The sequence below is a fragment of the Salmo salar genome, chromosome ssa06 (genome assembly GCF_905237065.1).
Source record: "Salmo salar chromosome ssa06, Ssal_v3.1, whole genome shotgun sequence".
Lineage (NCBI taxonomy): Eukaryota > Metazoa > Chordata > Actinopteri > Salmoniformes > Salmonidae > Salmo > Salmo salar.
The window spans coordinates 49502889-49527239 of NC_059447.1; the positions used below are offsets into that span (position 1 = coordinate 49502889).

A 24351-nucleotide genomic window follows, 5' to 3' on the forward strand; every position below is an offset into this window, starting at 1 on the left:
CTACTGAATCAATGTAACAGAGATCCTATGTCTACTGAATCAATGTAACAGAGATCTTATGTCTACTGAATCAATGGCTCACTATGACCACGGTCAGATTACAATCATAATTCACTGGGAAGCGTTTACGTAGAGACCAGTCTGAGAACTCAATTGGGCTAGAAATAAGCCTCAAACACTGATCCTAAATCTACGGCTTGTAAGATTTAAAATGTTCACTAGGGAGTCAGCAGATTCCTGCTATTAAACTAGAACCTTAGGGTGTAGTAAATATTGTAGGATGTCACAGGAAATGTATACTTTGTGATTCGAACAGGCCCTAGAATGTTCATGTTTTGAGTGAAAATTCATACTTAAATTGGCCGAGGTTAATTCAAAATAGAACAGAACAGTGCTGCAGGCCGAGAATGTTACATGCTTTAAGAGTAAGCCTAATAGAAACGAGGTGGCAGCCTTGGATGATTGCTCCTATACATTTATTAGTTATTCACTGTTTTAAGTGTTTATGAATTTTATGAAGTGTTTGATTTAGGAATCTGATTTAGAATAGATTACTTTGATCTAGACATTTTGGTACATTTGAGGTAAATTATTTATTTCCTTGATACCCTTGTGCACCTTGACTCAGGATCCTTGTTGACTATTTTGTATACAAAGGTCACAGACAAGAACGGTATCCTACTGTAAATGCCTCTAGTACACATCCCACATTTCTGAAGAAGGGATTACCGTACACACAATTTCTAAGACTGAAGTGCCTTTGTACTGGTAAAACAGACTTTTAAAATGAGGCTATGAAAATGTATAGACCGTTTGATGCCCACTCATACCAGTAGAGAACGTACCATTGATGAGACCTCATCCAGAAGGGATACAAGTAAAAAAATAAAAACATTAATGTGTCTGCACCTTTACATATTTTCCTTTGAGTTATGACATCAAGGTAGTGATTAAGAAACATTGGAATGTGCTCATGGCTGATCCTGCATACCAAAATATATATATATATTCACTCTACAGGGCCAGGAATGTCAAGGACTTCATTGTTTGGGCTGACACTCATGTTCCCCCGAAAATAAATTATGGAAGACTGGACGAGGTGACTGGATTCTACCCCTGCCGTATTTGTGCGGCATGTAGGGATTCCTGTGAAGAAGAGAGCGTATTCAGCAGCTCTGCCACTGGCAAACAATACACTATCAAACAGTTTGTCACATGCAGCTCTTCTAACGTCATATACCTTCTCTCTTGTCCATGCAATAAGCAAAACCAGTAGACAGATAAGAGCACGTATTACAGAACACAAGCGTGCTGTAAGGAGAAATGACTCCAAATCCCCTATTGCACATCATTTCTCAGAGACCGGTCACCCCATCTCCTCCATGTCCTTCTGTGCTATACAGAAGATACAACTCTCACGTAGGGGTGGTCATCTTCTTCAGACTAAATGCAGGTGGATATTCTGTTTAAAAACTACCCACCCATCAGGCACGAATGAAGAATTGTTATTGATGGGTTTTCTGTAACTGGTATATTGCCTCTTATTTGTGTTCGATACCCCATCTAGTGGTATCTCTAGCTCCCTACTCTTACAATCCTGTTTTATTTATTCTGAGGAAATGTTCACATGGTATATGTAAAAGCAAAAATTTATGATTTCTCTGTCCGCTTTTGTATATAATCTAGATTATGCATTCTATTGTACTAGGTAACACTAGCTAACACACTTTTGTACATCGCACTGTAATGTACAATTTACCTTATTTTAGCGCCCCAAAAACGTAATACTTCCAGGTCAACTGTAATATGAATACCATTGTAAAGCACAATTTCCCTTTCCAGCAAAATCTATGACGAGACATTGATGCTGCATGATTGAAGAAGGCAATGAGCTCCGTCAGGTCTTTTTAAAAACAAGCGAAACTTTCCGTATCACGAGTTATCTACTACTTGATACGGAAAAGGGGAGATAAGCTGTGTGGGGGAATTGCTTTTTTTCACCCGATCTGTCCAATTTATCACCTCTAAAATGTAAATAAAACACTATAAAGAGTTTGTATAATGTGTCATTACAGACATATTTGAAGGTTTGTGTCAAATTTGAAATTGGGTTTTTAGTTTGGCACTAAAGTTATCTTCAGAAGTAAACTGCGGCTGTCGAGAGTCATGATGGCTTGCAGTGATGATGCAAAAAGTGAATGCATTCAGTTCAATGGAGGCTCCTCAGAGGAGGAAGGGGAGGACCATCCTCAGTGAAATTTCAGTTAAAAAAATAGTGAAACATTAAAAGTGATCCTTTTCAGATAAAACTATACTAAATATATATTCATTAGGTCACCAAATAATTGGTTAAAATACACTGTTTTGCAATGAAGGTCTACAGTAACTTCAACAGCACTGTTTGGGCTAGCACCATGGTGTAGCCAGAGGACAACTTGCTTCCATCCTCCTCTGGCTACATTGATTTCAATACAAAAACTAGGAGGCTGGTAGACATGCATGGTAATTAGGACCACTTCCGGGGGATGTCCTCCAACCAATCAAAGCTTTTGCAGTATGAACTGACAAGTCCATCCAATCATAGATGTAGGATCAGAGAATTAACCTAGTGCATTGTATTGGGAGTGTGCCACAGAGCATTATGGGGATTCTATGTGTTAAGAACACCTTTCATTATCTGGGGTACACAGAAAGGTGCGAACAAAAAGCATGGGTAGACCTTTGCCTGAGATCAGTTTCATGAAGAAGGATGAAAAAGTGAGGGCGTTCAATACCAACTGGTAACAAACGTATAGCTGGTTAACAGAGAGCCTATCATCAAGTTGCCTGTATTGCACGTTAAGATTCTTTACATGCTGAACATCTTTTCTGGGATGTTGAAAACAATTCCGAATGATAGCTTTCATTGCATCATCCAATTAAGAAAAAAAGAGAGAGGGGTTGACGCAGCAATTGTTTTCGCGTGCGCTCAAGTAGGCGTTTGCACTTTCCTCCGGTATTTATTTTGCGAAAATGATAACACATAATCCCTCCGGACAGACAAGCAAAAACTCATTATATAAATGTTGCAGCAGCCTAGGCTACACCTAAACATTAGAAATCTGACATGCTGTATGGGATGAAAACGAGACTATTTTTCAGTCTAATCAAATGTAGGTTACTAATAAGAGCAGCTGCATACAGCCTATGCACCCTGTCCGTCTGGTCAGGGCAACTAATTGGTAACGTTATGTACTTATAGTCCATTTGTGTGTCAGGAGAAAATGTGAATGTGATCAAATGTTGATTATATTCTAAATTTGGCTAGCTAGGCTGCCTATACGTTTTCAATCCAAAATGATTAACTGGAATTAATCAATAAACATAATAGTGGTGACAGATGTGAGTTAATGTTTTATAAGGCTTACAGTTGTATAGGCCTGCATGATGCAAACATGCATAAAGCAAGCTCAGCCCTGTGAGTTCTATTGTCTATCAGTTGTTGTCTATGTGTCTGGGTAGAGGAAATCTCCCTCCTGATCTAGTCTAAATATAATTTATATGAACAAATATAAAGGTAGCTGCAGTTTGAATGGGTTCATCCCCCCAGTGCCAGGAGTTCTTTTAAACCATGTGACCTGATTAGGAAAAACCGGTCCCATCATAGCCCATATGAAAACCTTTAGGGTTCAGAGTTTCCTAGTTAGGTTAACATAAGGGAAAACTCCAGGCCCCAAGAGGTAAACATTTTCCCACCGCTCTGGGACCTATGGTGCCACCAGTCTGCTTGCAGTTGACAGTTATTGTCAGGTATGTGAATGATCAGGGCTTTATTCAGGAATGTTTGAGCTACTTTGATGTGTCAAGTGGGCGACATGCGCAGTCTGTGTTTGACTTTATGAATTTTGAGAATTTAATCGAGAAACTCGATGTCCAAACCTACGATGGCGCAGCATTAATGGAATGTATCTGCTATTTGTATTTACAGGCATGTCCCCTCCTATTCTATGATTAAGAGGTGATGACCACTCCACTATCATTTTCAACTCTCTCCTGACATGAACTGAAGCCACGTCTCATGTGCCGGCTCATCCACTGGCACATTTAATGTTTCCTCTCCAAGCACTGTGTGTACCCCTATCAATTTTCTCTCATTACTGTACGTAGAGTCAAATCACATACACAATCACATTACACATCAAAGATTTTACTTGGACTAACTCATTCTTAGATCTTTTGTCTGTGTAGTGTGTTGTGTTATTGTTTTTTGTCTTCCCAGTCAAATCCTGTCCTGCACTGGTCAAGCCTCTGAACACCTCAACTCACGCCTCATACCCTCATTCAATCACTGCTGTGATCCCTTTCCAACACTGTAAGTAGCCTTCTCATTCCCATTCCCCATAATATTGTACTATAAATGTATTTATTAAATGCTTTAGGTTAAAATAAAATTGTCTTTGAAACACACTTTGTGGTCTCCGTGTGTTCTGCGCCTATACCGTGGGTCTCCCATCCTCCTCAATTTGTCAAGTCACCAGCCTCCACGGATTCAGTTGTACAATTGACTAGGTATCCCACCTTACCCTGTTCCTTTCTTGTTTTTAATCTGTGAGAGAAGCGCTACACCTGGTGGTGAGAGGCTGTATGACACAGAATGAGTTGCATTATGGGTGCTGTACGTTACGCCATGACACGTCACCATTTAATGTACAGCGTCAGAGGGGTCAACTTTTCTCCAATACTAATCGGGCTATTACCATGTCAATCAACGCTTGAATAGAAACGTAGTTTACACGCCAGATTTTGATGCCAACACAGACGCTAAAGTCTAATTAGTTTAAATTGCAGTCTCGTTTGAATGCGATTGCTAAAGCAACTTGAATTGTCCTAATGGTTCTCTCTATGTTTTCATTTTTACTGGTCAAGGCACAACTTAGCGAATAAAACCTTTTGGTTGTACTCAAATCTCTGACACTAGCACCTCTATTTCAGTCTCTAAAAAGTTATAATTTTTGTTCTGGTTGCGCCATTGTATTTCATGGTATGGCATTGTATATTCCCCACGGGCTTTCAAGGGAAGATTTTGACCATATATGGCTAATTAGAGGCATTTTGAAATGCAAATAGCCGAGGTCTTGCACGAGCACTGAGACCAATTGGTATTTCTCAATCTCCTAACGGTGTGCGTAAAAAAAGAAGAAGATGTACGCTCGTAGATTGTTTGATAAACCACACCTTTTCTATGTGTATGTAACGGCTGTCGTCGGAAGAAAACCAAGATGCAGCGGAGGTTGTGTGTTCATCTTGATATTTAATTCAAAAAACAAGAGAACACTACAAAAATGAACAAAACACTCGATAGCAACGACAGCAAACAGTCCTGTCTGGTCCCAACTGAACAAAACAGAAAACAATCCCCCACAAAACCCAAAGGAAAAACCTGCTCCTTATGTGTGACTCCCAATCAACAACAACGAACTTCAGCTGTGCCTGACTGGGAGCCACACACGGCCCAAAACAAAGAAATATAAAAAACCTAGAAAAAGAACATAGAACGCCCACCCAATGTAACACCCTGGCCTAACCAAAATAAAGAACAAAAAACCCCTCTCTATGGCCAGGGCGTTACAGTGTACCAACATTCCAAATTCCATTCATAAGTAGTATTTTAGAATAGTTTCTATGCAATATTGATAAATGAGGCCTCAAGTACGTGTGCCGACGATTTACACAGATCATGGCCTGAAGCCGAAATGTTTGGGTTTTGTTTTCACCCTTTCATTATGCACTAGGATTTTTTGGGCACCATGATGTTTTAATAAACATCTTTATTTTGCATTCAAGTCTCAGCTTTGGATTTATTCCTGTTTTCAACAGCATGAAGGTCACCATCGGTTCCATTGGCTTTCCCTCCATAAATGGCCGAAAGTAACACATGTGGAGAGCGCACAGGAGAAAACAGACAACTTCTATAACACCCTAAATCACATCATTGCAGTTTACTTCCCAAAACAGGTGGTTAGGATGCATGCACAGCAGAGGATACTGATGGTAGGAGCTATAAAAGGACAGGCTAACTGTAATGGCATGAATAGAAAAGTACCAAACACGTTTGACTCCGTTCCATTATTCCATTCCAGCCATTACAATGAGCCCATCCTCCTATAGCTCCTCCCACAAGCCTCCACTGATGCACAGGATAAGGAGTGGATTTCACTTAGACTCAAAGAGCTGATTAAAAAGCAGACAGAAAGCCTTCAGTGAAAAAGACTTGCCTTCACAGCACACTGAGGAACAAAACCCAGAGAGATCAAAGCAGCAAGATCAACATTCTACCACTCCAAAATCCCCCCCAAAAACTAAAGGGAGATCCCAGCCACATGGTACCATTAAATGAAATCCCTGACCAGCACTAAAAAGACAATCTCCATTGGGTTCAACCCAGACAACCATTCTGTCATTGCCAATGCTATAAATGACACGTTTTTGTCGGTCACCACATCATTACCACCACTAAACCTGTCAAACCTACCTGCATTCTTGCCAGCTATGCCACACCCTACTGTTGAACAATAGGAAATGCACAGGAGACTACTCTCCGTTCCAACCAGAAAAGCCCCAGGTCTAGATTCATCAGGAAATTTGTAGTTGAAATATCCATCCCCCCTGACAGTCATCTTCAACACCTCCCTGTGTGAAGGAGTAGTTCCACATCAATGAAAAGAGGCAATAGTGGACCCCATGCCGAAGAGTAATCTACTGAGCCTTGACCAGCTACGGCCCCTCTCACTCACGCCTCTTCTGGCAAAAATGTGTGAAGGTTTTGTTGCTGAATGGGCAACACAGGATACCCAAAAGAACATCTCCAACCAACAGTTTGGCTGCCTCAAGGGATGCTCAACTACCCAGTGCCTTGTAAGCATGGCAGACTAGCTGTACAGAACAGCACACACCAGAGGCACTTCCAGCACATGGGTCCTGACAGACTAAAACAAGGTCTTTGATCTTGTGGATCACACCATTGCAATTATCTGTCAGACCAGAGATCATGCCATGCATTCCGTCCGTAGCCAAGTGACAAAATACCATGAGACTCTATCCTGGACCCAAGAACTCTCCTATGGCCTCCCCCAGGGCACACCACTTGGTCCAAATGTATTCGTGGCTCACGTCAATGGTGCATCAGATGATACGCTATCCAACTCCTGGGCCTTTGTGGATGACCTGAACCTCATCGAATCAAGACACATACAGTTGAAGTCGGAAATTTACATACACTTAGGTTGGAGCCATTAAAACTCGTTTTTCAACCACTCCACAAATTTCTTGTTAACAAACTATAGTTTGGCAAGTCTACTTTGTGCATGACACAAGTAATTTTTCCAACAATTGTTTACAGACAGATTATTTCACTTATAATTCACTGTATCACAATTCCAGTGGGTCAGAAGTTTACATACACTAAGTTGACTGTGCCTTTAAACAGCATGGAAAATGACAGAAAATGATGTCATGGCTTTAGAAGCTTCTGATAGGCTAATTGATATCATTTGAGTCAATTGGAGGTGTACCTGTGGATGTATTTCAAGCCCTACCTTCAAACTCAGTGCCTCTTTTCTTGACACCATGGGAAAATCAAAAGAAATCAGCCAAGTCTGGTAAATCCTTGGGAGCAATTTCCAAACACCTGAACGTACGACGTTCATCTGTACAAACAATAGTACACAAGCATAAACACCATGGGACCACGCAGCCGTCATATCGCTCAGGAAGGAGAAGCGTTCTGTGTCCTAGAGATAAACGTACTGTGGTGCAAAAAGTGCAAATCAATCCCAGAACAACAGCAAAGGACCTTGTGAAGATGCTGGATGAAACAGCTACAAAAGTATCTATATCCACAGTAAAACGAGTCCTATATCAACATAACCTGAAAAGCCGCTCAGCAAGGAAGAAGCCACTGCTCCAAAACCGCCATAAAAAAGCCAGACTACGGTTTGCAACTGCATATGGGGACAAAGATCGTACTTTTTGGAGAAATGTCCTCTGGTCTGATGAAACAAAAATAGAACAGTTTGGCTATAAACGTTTGGAGGAAAAATGGGGATGCTTGCAAGCCGAAGAACACCATCCCAACCTTGAAGCACAGGGTGGCAGCATCATATTGTGGGGGTGCTTTGCTGCAGGAGGGACTGGTGCACTTCACAAAATAGATGTAATCATGAGGAAGGAAAATTATGTGGATATATTGAAGCAACATCTCAAGGCATCAGTCAGGAAGTTAAAGCTTGGGCGCAAATGGGTCTTCCAAATGGACAATGACCCCAAGCATACTTCCAAAGTTATGTCAAAATGGCTTAAGGACAACAAAATCAAGGTATTGGAGTGGCCATCACAAAGCCCTGACCTCAATCCTATAGAACATTTGTGGGCAGAACTGAAAAAGTGTGTGCGAGCAAGGAGGCTTGTGGAAGGCTACCCTAAACATTTGACCCAAGTTAAACAATTTAAAGGCAATGCTACCAAATACTAATTGAGTGTATGTAAACTTCTGACCCACTGGGAATGTGATGAAAGAAATAACTAAGCTGAAATAAATCTCTACTATTATTCTGACATTTCACATTCTTAAAATAAAGTGGTGATCCTAACTGACCTAAAACAGGGATTTTTTTTACTACGATTAAATGTCAGGAATTGTGAAAAACTGAGTTTAAATGTAAGGTCGTGGCCAAAAGTTTTGAGAATGACACAAATATTAATTTCCACAAAGTTTGCTGCTTCAGTGTCTTTAGATATTTTTGTCAGATGTTACTATGGAATACTGAAGTATAATTACAAGAATTTCAGAAGTGTCAAAGGCTTTTATTGACAATTACATGAAGTTGATGCAAAGAGTCAATATTTGCAGTGTTGACCCTTTTTCAAGACCTCTGCAATCCGCCCTGGCATGTTGTCAATTCACTTCTGGCCCACATCCTGACTGATGGCAGCCCATTCTTGCATAATCAATGCTGGAGTTTGTCAGAATTTGTGGGGTTTTGTTTGTCCACCCGCCTCTTGAGGCTGGACCACAAGTTCTCAATGGGATTAAGGTCTGGGGAGTTTCCTGTCCATGGACCGAAAATATCGATGTTTTGTTCCCTGAGCCACTTAGTTATCACTTTTGCCTTATGGCAAGGTGCTCCATCATGCTGGAATAGTCATTGTTCGTCACCAAACTGTTTCTGGATGGTTGGGAGAAGTTGCTCTCGGAGGATGTGTTGGTACCATTCTTTATTCATGGCTGTGTTCTTAGGCAAAACTGTGAGTGAGCCCACTCCCTTGGCTGAGAAGCAACCCCACACATGAATGGTCTCAGGATGCTTTACTGTTGGCATGACGCAGGACTGATGGTAGCGCTCACCTTGTCTTCTCCGGACAAGCTTTTTTCCGGATGCCCCAAACAATCGTGAAGGGAATTCATCAGAGTTCATGACTTTACCCCAATCCTCAGCAGTCCAATCCCTGTACCTTTTGCAGAATATCAGTCTGACCCTGATGTTTTTCCTGGAGAGAAGTGGCTTCTTTGCTGCCCTTTTTGACACCAGGGCATCCTCCAAAAGTCTTCACCTCACTGTGCGTGCAGATGCACTCACACCTGCCTGCTGCCATTCCTGAGCAAGCTCTGTACTGGTGGTGCCCCGATCCCGCAGCTGAATCAACTTTAGGAGATGGTCCTGGCACTTGCTGGACTTTCTTGAGCGCCCTGAAGCCTTCTTCACAACAATTGAACCGCTCTCCTTGAAGTTGTTGATGATCTGATAAATGGTTGATTTAGGTGCAATCTTACTGGCAGCAATATCTTTGCCTGTGAAGCCCTTTTTGTGCAAAGCAATGATGACGGCACGTGTTTCCTTGCAGGTAACCATGATTGACAGAGGAAGAACCATGATTCCAAGCACCACCCTCCTTTTGAAGCTTCCAGTATGTAATTCGAACTCAATCAGCATGACAGAGTGATCTCCAGCCTTGTCCTCGTCAACACTCACACCTGTGTTAACGAGAGAATCACTGACATGACGTCAGCTGGTCCTTTTGTGGCAGGGCTGAAATGCAGTAGAAATGTTTTTGGGGGATTCAGTTCATTTGCATGGCAAAGAGGGACTTTGCAATTAATTGCAATTCATCTGATCACTCTTCATAACATTCTGGAGTATATGCAAATTGCCAACATACAAACTGAGGCAGCAGACTTTGTGAAAATTAATATGTGTCATTCTCAAAACGTTTGGCCACGACTGTATTTGGCTAAGGTGTATGTAAACTTCCAACTTCAACTGTATGCTACAATTCAGCTTATAGCTGCAAATGTGTTGAATTTAAAATAAACCTTAAATATAGTACAAAACCATTAGTCCAGTGAGAAAAACATCTGCCAGTAGGCGTATACATACTAGAGGTCGACCGATTATGATTCCTCAATGCCGATACCGATTATTGGAGGACCAAAAAAAGCAGATACCGATTAGTCGGACAATTTTATTTATATTTGTAATAATGACAATTACAACAATACTGAATGAACACTTTTATTTTAACGTAATATAATACAAAAATAAAAATCTATTTAGTCTCAAATAAATAATGAAACATGTTCAATTTGGTTTAAATAATGCAAAAACAGTGTTGAGGAGAAAGTAAAAAAGTGCAATATGTGCCATGTAAAAAAGCTAACGTTTAAGTTCCTTGCTCAGAACATTTGAAAGCTGGTGGATCCTTTTAACATGAGTCTTCAATATTCCCAGTAAAGAAGTTTTAGGTTGTAGTTATTATAGGACTATTTCTCTCAATACCATTTGTATTTCATATACCTTTGACTATTGGATCTTCTTATAGGCACTATAGTATTGCTAGCCTAATCTCTGGAGTTGATAGGCTTCAAGTCATGAACAGCGCTGTCAAGCAAGTATTGCGAAGAGCTGCTGGCAAACCCAGGAAAGTGCTGTTTGAATGAATGCTTACGAGCCTGCTGCTGCCTACCACCACTCAGTCAGACTTAATTATAATAAACACACAGAAATATGAGCCTTTGCTCATTAATATGGTCAAATCCGGAAACTATCATTTTGAAAACAAAACGTTTATTCTTTCAGTGAAATACGGAACCGTTCTGTATTTTATGGAACGGGTGGCATCCATAAGTCTAAATATTGCTGTTACATTGCACAACCTTGTTATGTCATAATTATGTAAAATTCTGGTCAATTAATTACAGTCTTTGTTAGGAGGACATGGTCTTCACACAGTTCGCAACGAGGCAGGTGGCCCAAACTGCTGCATATGACCTGACTCTGCTTGCACAGAACGCAAGAGAAGTGACACAATTTCCCTAGTTAATATTGCCTGCTAACATGAATTTCTTTTAGCTAAATATGCAGGTTTAAAATACTTGTGTATTGATTTTAAGAAAGTCATTGATGTTTATGATTAGGTACATTGGTGCAACGATAGTGCTTTTTTCGCGAATGCGCTTGTTAAATCATCACCCATTTGGCGAAGTAGGCTGTGATTCGATGATAAATTAACAGGCACTGCATTGATTATTTGCAATGCAGGACAAGCTAGTTAAACTAGTAATATCATCAACCATGTGTAGTTATCTAGTAATTATGTTAAGATTTTTTATAAGATAAGTTTAATGCTAGCTAGCAACTTACCTTGGCTCCTTGCTGCACTCGGGTAACAGGTGGTCAACCTGCCACGCAGTCTCCTCGTGGAGTGCAATGTAATCGGCCATAATCGGCTTCCAAAAATGCAGATTACCGATTGTTATGAAAACTTGAAATCGGCCAACCTCTAATACATACATCATGCAAAGAGACACTGTCCTGATGGCTGGTCCTAAACCCCTTCTGTGGAAAGTTATTTCCTGAAGCTTCATCTCCATAAGAAAACAAAAGTATCCTATTGAGTGTTTGAGCTATTGCATAGCACTGGAGACTTTTCTGTCTCTTTGCCAGCTAGCCTGACCTGCTCACCTTTAAAGGCAGGATACATGGGCACCATGTTGCTGGTAAGGAATGACTCTGCCTCTGTTCCATTGGCACCCAGATCTGCATATAGAAACATTAACATAAAATCTCTAACTTAAATAAACGCAGACACTTTAAAAACTTCAATTGATTTTAATTATCAACTGGTCTTTAAACATTTTATGACACATTCCTGATCAAGCATTGGCAGCTGCTGCACAGCTGGCTATGCATGTACACAAATGTGGTACAGGCATTTAGCAAAGGGTGTGGGGGAGGTGATAGGGGTGTAACAAACAAAAAAACGTCCTTATGTACTTACTGGGTGGATGCAGCAGGCCGTAGGTCAGGGCAGGGTTATCTCTGTATCTGACACAGTTCTGACTAGAGAGCGGTGCCACACGGACGTCTGTACGGACACAGGCCTCTGCTACTGGACTCAGTGGCTGGACATTGTTCTGATAGGAGACGGGGAGAGAGAGACATAGAAAGAGGTTGTGTTAGAGCCACTATTTCTGCTTAATGATTCCAGTTCTTGAGATCATGTACAAGTTGTGTGGACTTGGTTTCTTTCGTCACCTCCTTTTTGCCCTATACAAGGTGTCGAAAGTATTCCACAGGGATTCTGGCCCATGTTGACTCCAATGCTTCTCCCAGTTGTGTCATGTTGGCTAGATGTCCTTTGGGTTGTGGACCATTCTTGATACACACGGGAAAAGGTTGAGCGTGAAAAACCCAGTAGCGTTGCAGTTCTTGACACAAACCAGTGCGCCTGGCACCTAATACCATACCCATTTTAAAAGGCACCTAAATATTTTGTCTTGCTCATCTGCCATCTGAATGGCACAGCTACAAAATCTCAAGTCTTAAAAATCTTTCTTTAACCTGTCCCTTCATCTACACTGATTGAAGTGGATTTAACAAGTGACATTAATAAGGTTTCATAGCTTTCACCTACTCAGTCTATGCCATGGAACGAGCAGGTGTTCATAAAACCTCTAAAAGTACTAAGATAACATATTGAATTGTTTTAGGATGGTCATACAATGGATAATTTAGCTATTTGATTTAGAATTTTAGGAACATTTTAGGTATCAAAACAATACCTATATCCCTATATTTAATAACACATTCATAAATGCCAAAAAAGACAGTCAAAATAAATCCTAAAGAATAAGGTTTTGAAGTGTCTGTCCTATATCTTGCATCCGTTTGTCTACCTTCAGAAGAGTCCCGTGACATTTGTGGGGGTTGTAGAGCAAAACGGAGAACACCATCGTGTTTGTAAGAGTCTCCCGTTTCCATAGAGTAGGCTTAACAGTTTGTAGATCATTCGGACGCTACAGACGTTTTCTTGAGAAGACCGATTTTCAGGATGTCTCATGGTCTGATAAACACCTCTGTAGCTCGGCCATCTTCCACCACAGATGTGGAAGGCCGACATAGGCAGATGCAGTGGATTGAGACGTAGCCCATGCAAAAATCTCTCTAGCTTAAACTGATTGATTTTGATGGAGATTTTTTTTATTATGCTACTTATGGTGCGTCAATAGACTTAAGGATTCATGTTTTATATACTCAGTGTATGATAGTGTTTTTCTGCTTGCTTAGTTAAAAAAAACATACATCATGTAGTTGTTTCCTTCCTTTTTTACTAGCTTTTAGACAGAAAGTAAATGGAATAAAAGGAGGACGTTGCGAAAGCCTGAGATAGTTCAAGGAAAATATATACTATAGAGAGACGTCCTCTCTCCGTTAAAATCAGCTCTCTTAGTACTGATTTATGGTGAGGTTCTCACCACATAATGAGTAACACAAGATGCTGTGAAAGCCAGCACGAGTGGAGAAGATCTACAGCCAGCTAGCAGGGTCTGGGCGGCAGCTCAGCACTTCACACCAGCACTTCATACACAGCTTTACAACCTCTTTCATGTCCTAGCCAAAACACTAACAAGAGAGCAGCAAATACAGCCAATGCATCTCCAACACCACACGCTATCCATCTTTAGACATAAAAGAAAGTGTAATGGTTCAGAGATGGTTCAGAACTACGCTCGCATGATGGGAAACATTTGTTAAGATTCTGAAGACTTGCATTAGCTCCCCGGAGCTAATACCTTGGGTTTAGTTTAGCAGGCTAACACACACCTTGGTATGAACTCCGGTCGCTCACACAAGAAGAAAACGACTCACCAGTGGGTTAATTGTATAGGCGACCCATAAGGGCATGATAATATCTTTGCTGTAACCGTTGACGTAGTTGGCGTGGTGAAGGACGCAGTAGTCTGCATTCTCCTGGAGAACTCGAGGGATTCCATATGGTAGGTGAAGAGCCTTGGCTCCGGAATCTGAGGGAGGGGAGGGCTTGATTAAAAATGAAATCTATGACAAAATAGATCCATGATTACGCTATTAAAAATAGACATCAGTGTGTACTCACTGGAATTAGCCGTGATGAGTTGCCTGTTCATAGTCTTCTCCTGAAACAGGCATTTTCAGCATGTTAGTGGGTCTCCTGTGTTTCAATTAGTCAACTTCTGTCCTTCTAATGAGTGCTGCTGGGTTATCAATCATACAATGTGAGGATCAATATGACTAATACTGAGGATTTGGAGCATTAATGACAGGACAGACCCTCTGACCCCTCCCATCCCAGCTCCATTAGGGAGGATGTGAGTTTGATTGCCACCCCCGACTGTACTCCCTGGTCGTACCTCTGCTTTGGTGCGGGCGCTGCAGCTGCAGCCCAGATTGTCAGAGGGGGCAGGGCCACTCGCCTCACAGGTGGAGTCAGAGGAGAGCTCATCTGGGTACACAGGGAGGTGGGGAGGGTTCTTCAGCAGGTGGTTCAGACTACCGTGGGTTCCGTTGTTAGGAGCAGGGGGAATGTCCAACAAATCTGACAGGCAGAGAGAGAAAGAGGGAGAAAAAAGAGATTAGACTTGAAAAGGTATTTTCTCTAACTTAGTTAGCTAACTGTACATAACAGCTGTGTGTCTTGCAGAGGGCAGGTGTAGTGTTGGGACTATGGACTATGCACTCGTACCTGCTGAACTGGTACATCCTCTTTGAAACTCATCACAATGTTGAGAAATAGAAAAGTGGACTCCAAGTTCTGCATAAAAGTGGTTGAAATTACATCATAATGAGTGTAAAACCAGATTGGCTGCTGGAATGGTTTAACTTTAGAAAAGCAAACCTTTCTTATCCTGGTTACCAGTATGTTTAAATATTGTTCTACTCCGTTGGCAAGAGAGCAGAAACAGACTGGCACCCAGGCTAATCTTTTGTAGTTATGCAACAGGACATTGCCCCCTGCTCCCAGGTTAAACGGTCCATTGACTAACAGGCTTACCACACAGGAGGTTGTAGACTTCAATGTTTTCAAAAGGTGCAACGTTAGTCTTGTATTTCAGCCCTGGTCCATAACCGATGAAAATGGTCTAAAAAAATACAAAATGAATGCACTTTCACAAGAATAATTTACACATGCTATTCATAACAGTGGAGTAAACATGTATATAGCGAAAAAAACAAACAAACGCTGAACCAAAGAACCACTATTTAACCTTTTGCATGTGCTACATTTTCATTTCCGCCTAAATAATTTATGAGATAGTGATAAACAATAACTGGTAATGTTACATAGTTTTACAAAGTCTGAAACTCACCAATCTGGATTTAAAAAATAATAATTGCCGAGGACACAAGCTCAAGTAAATAGTCCAAATATTATGAAAATAAGATTTTTTTCCCTATTCAACAAAAGTGGGGCAATAGGGCTTGAATTTCCTGTTGGGGCTCGGGGGCAGTATTGAGAAATTTTGAAAAAAATATGTGCCCATTTTTAGCTGCCTCCTACACCAACTCAGAAGCTAGGATATGCATATTATTAACACATTCGGATAGAAAACACTCTGAATTTTCTAAAACAGTTTGAATGGTGTCTGTAAGTATAACAAAACTCATATTGCAGGCAAAAACCTGTGAAAAATAGATTTAAAAAAAATGTGAATTTTGTGACTGTACTATTTAGTGTCATTGTTTTATAGATACCATAGTGAGAAAGGATTCATTTCGCAACACCTACGGCTTCCACTAGATGTCAACGATCTTTATAAAGTTGTTTGAAGCGTCTATGATAAACAGAGAGCAAATTAGAATGCAAGGAAGTTGACATGTCATCACTTAATTTTTTTGCGCCTGCTCATAAATCTGAGAAGCGTGAGTTTGTCATTATTGTTTATCTAGACATAGGATAGGTTGTGTGAAAATATTACTGATGTTTAACGTTAAAAATGGACCAAAAGATTAATGCTAAACAACGTTTGACATGTTTGAACGAACGTAAATAGATTATTTACTAGGTTTTTTAGCTTTTCGGGCGTGATTTTACAACCCCCACCACGTTTTGTGGGAGCATAATGAACGCTAACTACTTGGTGTTATTTGGACATAAATTATGAACTTTGTCAAAAGAAACCACATTTGTTCCGGACCTGGGATTCCTGGCAGTGCCTTCTGATGGAGATAATCAAAGGTAAGGGGATATTTACAATGTTATTATCGATATTAGATGATGCTAACTGTATAGCATAGCTTATTGTTCTTAGCATAGCACCCCGTTTATTGCAAAATGTGATTTCCCAGTAAAGTTATTTTGAGATCTGGCCATTCGGTAGCAATTACGAGATGATAATATATTATTCTTTGAATGACAATATTATAATTTACCAATGTTTTCGAATAGTAATTTTGTTATGTTCACCGGAAGCATTTCAGAGAAGAAAAAAATCTGAATTTCACGCTACTGTAAAATGCTGTTTTTGGATATAAATATGAACTTGATGGAACAAAAAATGCATGTATTGTATAACATAATGTCCTAGGAGTGTCATCTGATGGAGATTGACAAAGGTTAGTGCATAATTCTAGCTGGTTTCTGCTTTTGGTGACGCCTGACCTTGAATTGAAAATGGATGTTTGTACTTTTGTGGCTATGTACTGTCCTAACATAATCTAACTTTATGCTTTTGCCGTAAAGCCTCTTTGAAAATCGAACAATGTGGTTCGATTAAGGAGATGTTTATCTTTTAAATTGTGTAAAATAGTTGATTGTTTGAGAAATTGAAATTATTAGATTTTTGATGTTTTGAATTTCCAGCCTTGTTAGCAATCCCGACTCGGGGTTCATTGCTAACCTGTAGCCCCAACAGGTTAAAAGTCTTTCTAAATATAGTAAAAATCTAATTATAAACAAGTAACTAAGATTTCACATTGCTTATAATAAATATGGTCATACTTAGTGACAGTGCAATATTGGACTATTTAATGTAACTGACAGCGAATTTTCTCCTAAACATCCACCGAGGAGCGCAGAGACGCCATTGAAATGTGTTCAGACTTGTTACACCTTCAGCTTTATGCACAAAGTGATTTAGTCTGTCGGTGACCAGGACAAAATGGTCTTCTTTCAATTCTATGTGAGAGCAAAATTGCAAGATTATGTTATAATACTGTAATTGCATCAAATTGTTGTTTTATGAAACATAATAAGGCGTTGTTAGAACACTCATATGTGTGTGTTCTACTGAACGTGGGCCTCTGGAAGATTTAACACTGACAGTGGATTTACGATGGATTGGTGATTAGCGTCTGTGTGCCTGACTGGAAGGTACCAGGGAGAGATGGCTCGGGGCCAGACCCTTGTCTCTACACAATGAGGACAGCATTTACAGCAGATACTGTTTGCTGTGAATTATTAGTAACATTGTGACCCATTCCATACATCTGTTGTTTGTCATGTAGACTGAAAGGGGTGTGTCTTTGCTATAAAAGGCCATGGTATCTTTTGTCGTTGGGCTCTCAACGAATGAAGCAACAAGTTTCTTTATGTTTGCAAATGTATGTATAAAAAACATTTACTAAGTCGTTTTTGAAGCACATTTGGCAGCGATTACAGCCTTCAGTCTATACTAAATATATTTATAAGTCACCAAATAATTGATTAAAATATAGTAGACCATTGCAAAACAGTAACTTCAACAACACTGTCTGGGCTAGCACCATGGTTTAGACGGAGGAGCGCTAGCTTCCGTCCTCCTCTGGCTACATTGACTTCGATACAAAACCTAGGAGGCTCAAAGGCTTCACCCCCTTCTATAGACATACATGGTAATTATAACCACTTCCGGAGGACATCCTCCAACCAATCAAAGCTTTTTTCAATATGAACTGACATGTTTTCCATCCAATCATAGAATTAGGATCAGAGAACGAACTAATGTGTTGTGTTGGGATTGTGCCACAGAGCATTATGGGGGTTCTATGTGTTGAGAAGCTTGGTGACATTGCTGGACAGAGATTAAGAGTGAAGAGTGACAGTTTAGCATTTTGGGGATATTATTATTCTTTATTTTTGTGTCCAGTTAGTGCAATTATTTAAATGTTTATTTAACTAGGCAAGTCAGTTAAGAACAAATTCTAATTTACAAATGTGTCTTGCTAACTTCAGTAGCTACCTAGCTATCAGTGCAAGTGTGTGAGTTTTCTCCGCCAGAGTCGCCAATGCTGCCGGAAATGTTGCAGACTTTTTGTAAAAAAAAAAACGTTAATTCTCTGGAGTGTAGGGACAATTTGCGAATTAAAAGTGAGGGTCGACCTCTGCCTGAGATCAGTTTCATGAAGGATGAAAAGGTGAGGGCATTCATTAACAACTGGTATCAAAAGTATAGCTGGTTAACAGGGAGCCTTTCATCAAGCCGCCTGTATTGCTGGCCTTGCCTGCTTTTTGGATAGTCTGCGCCTTGGTCGAAAGGTGGGTACAGTGACCTGAAAGGTGGGTACAGTGACCTGAAGAACATCGATCGTTAAGCAAACGGCAGAACAAAAGAAGGGAGCATATAAATGCCCACATCCGATTCAAGCTTCTGGGAAAAAGCTGCATCGAGTATGACGAAGGTCTCCTGGTTTAAACTGCGCAACACAAGAAAGTAAGAAGAAGCAGCGATGTTTTGAAGCGGCTTATCAATGCCACTGCGTTTTTGGGCATGCAAGAACTTGCTCTTAGAGGACACGACGAGGGGGAAAGTTCCGCCAACAAGGGCAATTACAAATCAGCTTGCAGAGGTAGATGCACGTTACGATGCCTTACTGGATATCATAAGGTGAATGCACCAATTTGTAAGTCGCTCTGAATAAGAGCGTCTGCTAAATGACGTAAATGTACTTGCTGAACATATTGAACTTTTGATTGTCTTTTCTAGGATGTCGAAAAAATTATTCCGAATGATTTGATAGCTACAATCGCATCATCCATAAAAAATGTGATTAAAAAGAGAGAAGTTGACGCAGCGCATTTTTTCGCATGCGCTCAAGTAGGCTTTCCACTTTCCTCCGGTATTTATTTTGCGAAGATAACACAATCACTCCGGACAGACACAAGCAAATACTCATGACAAATGTTGCATCAGCCTAGGCTACACCTAAACATTAGAAATCTGACATGCTGTATGGGATGAAAACAAGACTATTTTTCAGTCTGATCAACTGTTGGTTACTAATAAGAGCAGCTGCATACAGCCTATGCACCCTGTCCGTCTGGTCAGGGCAACTAATTGGTAACGTTATGTACTTATAGTCAATTTGTGTGTCAGGAGAAAATGTGAATGTGATCAAATGTTGATTATATTCTAAATTGGGCTAGCTAGTGTAACAGTGTAGGTTCCGTCCCTCTCTTCGCCCCAACCTGGGCTCGAACCAGGGACCCTTGCACACATCAACAACTGACACCCACGAAGCATCGTTACCCATCGTGCCACAAAAAACTTCAAGTCTCAGAGCCAGTGACGTCACTGATTGAAATGCTATTAGCGCGCACCACCGCTAACTAACTAGCCATTTCACATCGGTTACACTAGGCTGCCTATACATTTTCAATCCAAAATGATTAACTGGAATTAATCAATCAACATAATAGTAGTGACAGATGTGAGTTAATGTTTTATAAGGCTTACAGTTGTATAGGCCTGCATGATGCAAACATGCATAAAGCAAGCTCAGCCCTGTGAGTTCTATTGTCTATCAGTTGTTGTCTCTGTGTCAGAGTAGAGGGAATCTCCCCTCTTAATCTAGTCTAAATATAATGAATATGAACAAATATAAAGGTAGCTGCAGTTTGAATGGGTTCATCCCCCCCAGTGCCAGGAGTTCTTTTAAACCATGTGACCTGATTAGGAAAAACCGGTCCCATCATAGCCCATATAAAATCTTTTTACAATTGATGAGTCACTGTCGTACCTTATAGGGTCCAGAGTTTTCCTAGTTAGGTTAACATAAGGAAAAAACTCCAGGCCCCAGGGGTAAAAATTTACCCACCACTCTGGGACCTATGGTGCCACCAGTCTGCTTGTAGTTGACAGTTATTGTCAGGTATGTGAATGATCAGGGCTTTATTCAGGAATGTTTTTGGGGCTACTTTGAGGTGTCAAGTGGGTGAGATGCACTGTCTGTGTTTGACTTTATGAATTTTGAGATGTCGGAGTTTAACTTCATAGAGAAACTCGTGCCCAAACCTCGATGGCACAGCTGTAATGGAATGTATCTGCTAAATGTATTCCTATTCCCTGATTATGAGGTCATGACCATTCCATTCCCTTACCATTGTCAACTCTCTCCTGACATGAACTGAAGCCACGTCTCATGTGCCTTCTCATCCACTGGCACATTGAATGTTTCCTCTCCAAGCACTGTGAGTAGACCTGTCAGTTCTCTCATTACTGTATGTACAGTTAATCACATACACAATCACATTATTACACAATGATTTTACTCCTTACTTTGACTAACTCATTCTTAGATCTTTTGTCTAACTGAGTAGTGTGTTGTGTTATTGTTTTTTGTCTTCCCAGTCAAATCCTGTCCTGCACTGAAGTCAAGCCTTTGAACACCTTAACTCATGACTTATACCATCCCTCATGCAACCACTGCTGTGATCCCTTCGCAAATAGCCCTCTCATTCCCCATAATATTGTACTATAAATGTCTTTATTAAATGCTTTAGGTTAAAATTATGACGACATTTGAAAGACACTTGTCTCCGTGCGTTCTGTGCCTATACCGTGGTCTCCCATACGCCTTCATTTTTCAAGTCACCAGCCTCCACTGGAGTCTTCAGGTGCCTTTTGGCAAACTCCAAGTGGGCTGTCATGTGCCTTTTACTGAGGAGTGGCTTCCGTCTGGCTACTCTACCATAAAGGCCTGATTGGTGGATTGCTGCAGAGATGGTTGTCCTTCTGGAAGGTTCTCCCATTCCTAGAGGTACTCTGTCCGAGTTACCATCAGGTTCTTGGTCACTTCCCTGACCTCTCCCCCGATTGCTCAGTTTGGCTGGGCAGCCAGCTCTAGGAAGAGTCTTGGAGGTTCCAAACATCTTCCATTTAAGAATAAGAGAGGCCACTGTGTTGTTTAGGACCTTCAATGCTGCAGAAATGTTTTGGTACCCTTCCCCAGATCTGTGCCGACACAATCCTGTCTCGGAGCTCTTCGGACAATTCCTTTGACCTCATGGCTTGGTTTTTGCTCTGACATGCACTGTCAACTGTGGGATCTTATATAGACAGTTGTGTGTCTTTCCAAATCATGCCCAATCAATTGAATTTACCACAGGTGGACTCCAATCAATTTGTAGAAACATCTCAAGGATGATCAATGGAAACAAGATGCACCTGAGCTCAATTTTGAGTCTCATAGCAAAAGGTATATACTGTAAATAAGGTAGCTGTTTTTTATTTTTAGATTATTTTTCTGTTTTTGTTTTGTCATTATAGGGTATTGTGTGTAGAATGAGGAAAATGTTTAATTTAATACATTTTTGAATAAGGCTGTAACATAATAAAATGTGTAAAAAGTCAAGGGGTCTGAATACTTTCCGACGTTCACAGGGCGCTTTGTACAGAAATGTCAGCCGGAACCGTTCCAGAACTGCTCAAAGTCCCCCATATGAGGGATTTAACATCTTAACCATCTCATTTAGTTAGAATTTCCCTCCACATACGAAGGAGTCAAAACCACATAGTCATTCTGTAGACATCAGAATATGATGAATAGCTAAGTATTTGAAGTACCTTCCAAAAGGTGGGTTGAAAAGCAACCAACCGACTGAAATAATCATAAGATTAACCCTACACGTGGGCGTCTACTAAATAAAATAACTGCTATCCATGTCTGCAGCCAGACACAAAATATATATTTTCAGCACAGACTTTAATTTGACTCATTCACCTGTTCTTTTTAGAGGAGTGCGTAAAGTCGCAGGGATAATTATAATGACAACACATTCCAGGCGTGACCACATCCGGAAAGATATGCATACCTATCAAACATGTAGACTAAAACAGAGATGCCAGGGAGAAATCTAGTAAACATAGCCATGGAAGAACACCACAACCCAAAAGGGAACAATGCATACTGTTTAAAGTGATGGTATTGGCTTATTTTGGGAAGATTTTCTAAGGCCAGAAACATACACAGACAAATCATAAAAACGAACAAGGAGATGCCACGGAGAAAGAGTAAAACCTAACATAGTAAAAATGTCTCTGGCACAACAACACAACACAAATGGGAGGATGATGGTATTTCATTGGGCTTATTTTGGGAGAGACTTGCTAGTAGGAGAAATCTAAACATGGGAAAATAACACAACCCGAATGGAAGGACAGTGAACTGGTGGACTGGACAGCCTACATGATGGCATTTCAGCTTTATTTTGGGAGAGACTTACTAAGGCTCAGTCTGGGGGGGAGACAGATTAGATGGTCTGATCAATTCATAAAAGCATATACAGTGAGGGGAAAAGTATTTGATCCCCTGCTGATTTTGTATGTTTGCCCACTGACAAAGAAATGATCATTCTATAATTTTAATGTTCGGTTTATTTGAACAGTGAGAGACAGAATAACAACAAAGAAATCCAGAAAAACGCATGTCAAAAATGTTATAAAATGATTTGCATTTTAATGAGGGAAATAAGTATTTGACCCCTCTGCAAAACATGACTTAGTACTTGGTGGCAAAACCCTTGTTGGCAATCACAGAGGTCAGACGTTTCTTGTAGTTGGCCACCAGGTTTGCACACTTCTCAGGAGGGATTTCGTCCCACTCCTCTTTGCAGATCTTCTACAAGTCATTAAGCTCTTCTTGAGCCACTCCTTTGTTGCCTTGGCCGTGTGTTTTGGGTCATTGTCATGCTGGAATACCCATCCACGACCCATTTCAATGCCCTGGCTGAGGGAAGGAGGTTCTCATCCAAGATTTGATGGTACATGGCCCCGTCCATCGTCCCTTTGATGCGGTGAAGTTGTCCTGTCCCCTTAGCAGAAAAACACCCCCAAAGCATAATGTTTCCACCTCCATGTTTGACGTTGGGGATGGTGTTCTTGGGGTCATAGGCAGCATTCCTCCTCCTCCAAACACGGCGAGTTGAGTTGATGCCAAAGAGCTCCATTTTGGTCTCATCTGACCACAACACTTTCACCCAGTTGTCCTCTGAATCATTCAGATGTTCATTGGCAAACTTCAGACGGGCATGTATATGTGCTTTCTTGAGCAGGGGGACCTTGCGGGCGCTGCAGGATTTCAGTCCTTCATGGCGTAATGTGTTACCAATTGTTTTCTTGGTGACTATGGTCCCAGCTGCCATGAGATCATTGACAAGATCCTCCTGTGTAGTTCTGGGCTGATTCCTCACCGTTCTCATGATCATTGCAACTCCACGAGGTGAGATCTTGCATGGAGCCCCAGGCCGAGGGAGATTGACAGTTCTTTTGTGTTTCTTCCATTTGTGAATAATCGCACCAACTGTTGTCACCTTCTCACCAAGCTGTTTGGCGATGGTCTTGTAGCCCATTCCAGCCTTGTGTAGGTCTACAATCTTCTCCCTGACATCCTTGGAGAGGTCTTTGGTCTTGGCCATGGTGGAGAGATTGGAATCTGATTGATTGCTTCTGTGGACAGGTGTCTTTTATACAGGTAACAAACTGAGATTAGGAGAACTCTTTAAGAGTGTGCTCCTAATCTCAGCTCGTTACCTGTATAAAAGACACCTGGGAGCCAGAAATCTTTCTGATTGAGAGGGGGTCAAATACTTATTTCCCTCATTAAAATGCAAATCAATTTATAACATTTTTGACATGCATTTTTCTGGATTTTTTTGTCGTTATTCTTTCTCTCACTGTTCAAATAAACCTACCATTATAATTATAGACTGATCATTCCTTTGTCAGTGGGCAAACGTACAAAATCAGCAGGGGATCAAATACTTTCCCCCCCTCACTGTACAGTTGAAGTCGGAAGTTTACAT

At 40.8% G+C, this 24351-nt stretch overlaps 1 protein-coding gene across 2 annotated transcripts in view; it reads right to left on the reverse strand.

The window, feature by feature from the left end:
* LOC100380852 (ectonucleotide pyrophosphatase/phosphodiesterase family member 1) overlaps positions 1 to 24351 on the reverse strand; it is an 83274-nt gene that overhangs the window by 3589 nt on the left and 55334 nt on the right. For both annotated transcript variants that reach the window (XM_014204668.2, XM_014204667.2), the window contains 6 exons: positions 15346 to 15433; positions 14705 to 14889; positions 14431 to 14470; positions 14184 to 14338; positions 12313 to 12448; positions 11997 to 12071 (listed from right to left, as the gene is read on the reverse strand). In XM_014204668.2, coding sequence (XP_014060143.1) covers positions 11997 to 12071; positions 12313 to 12448; positions 14184 to 14338; positions 14431 to 14470; positions 14705 to 14889; positions 15346 to 15433 — 679 coding nt within the window. The remainder of the gene's footprint in view (positions 1 to 11996; positions 12072 to 12312; positions 12449 to 14183; positions 14339 to 14430; positions 14471 to 14704; positions 14890 to 15345; positions 15434 to 24351) is intronic.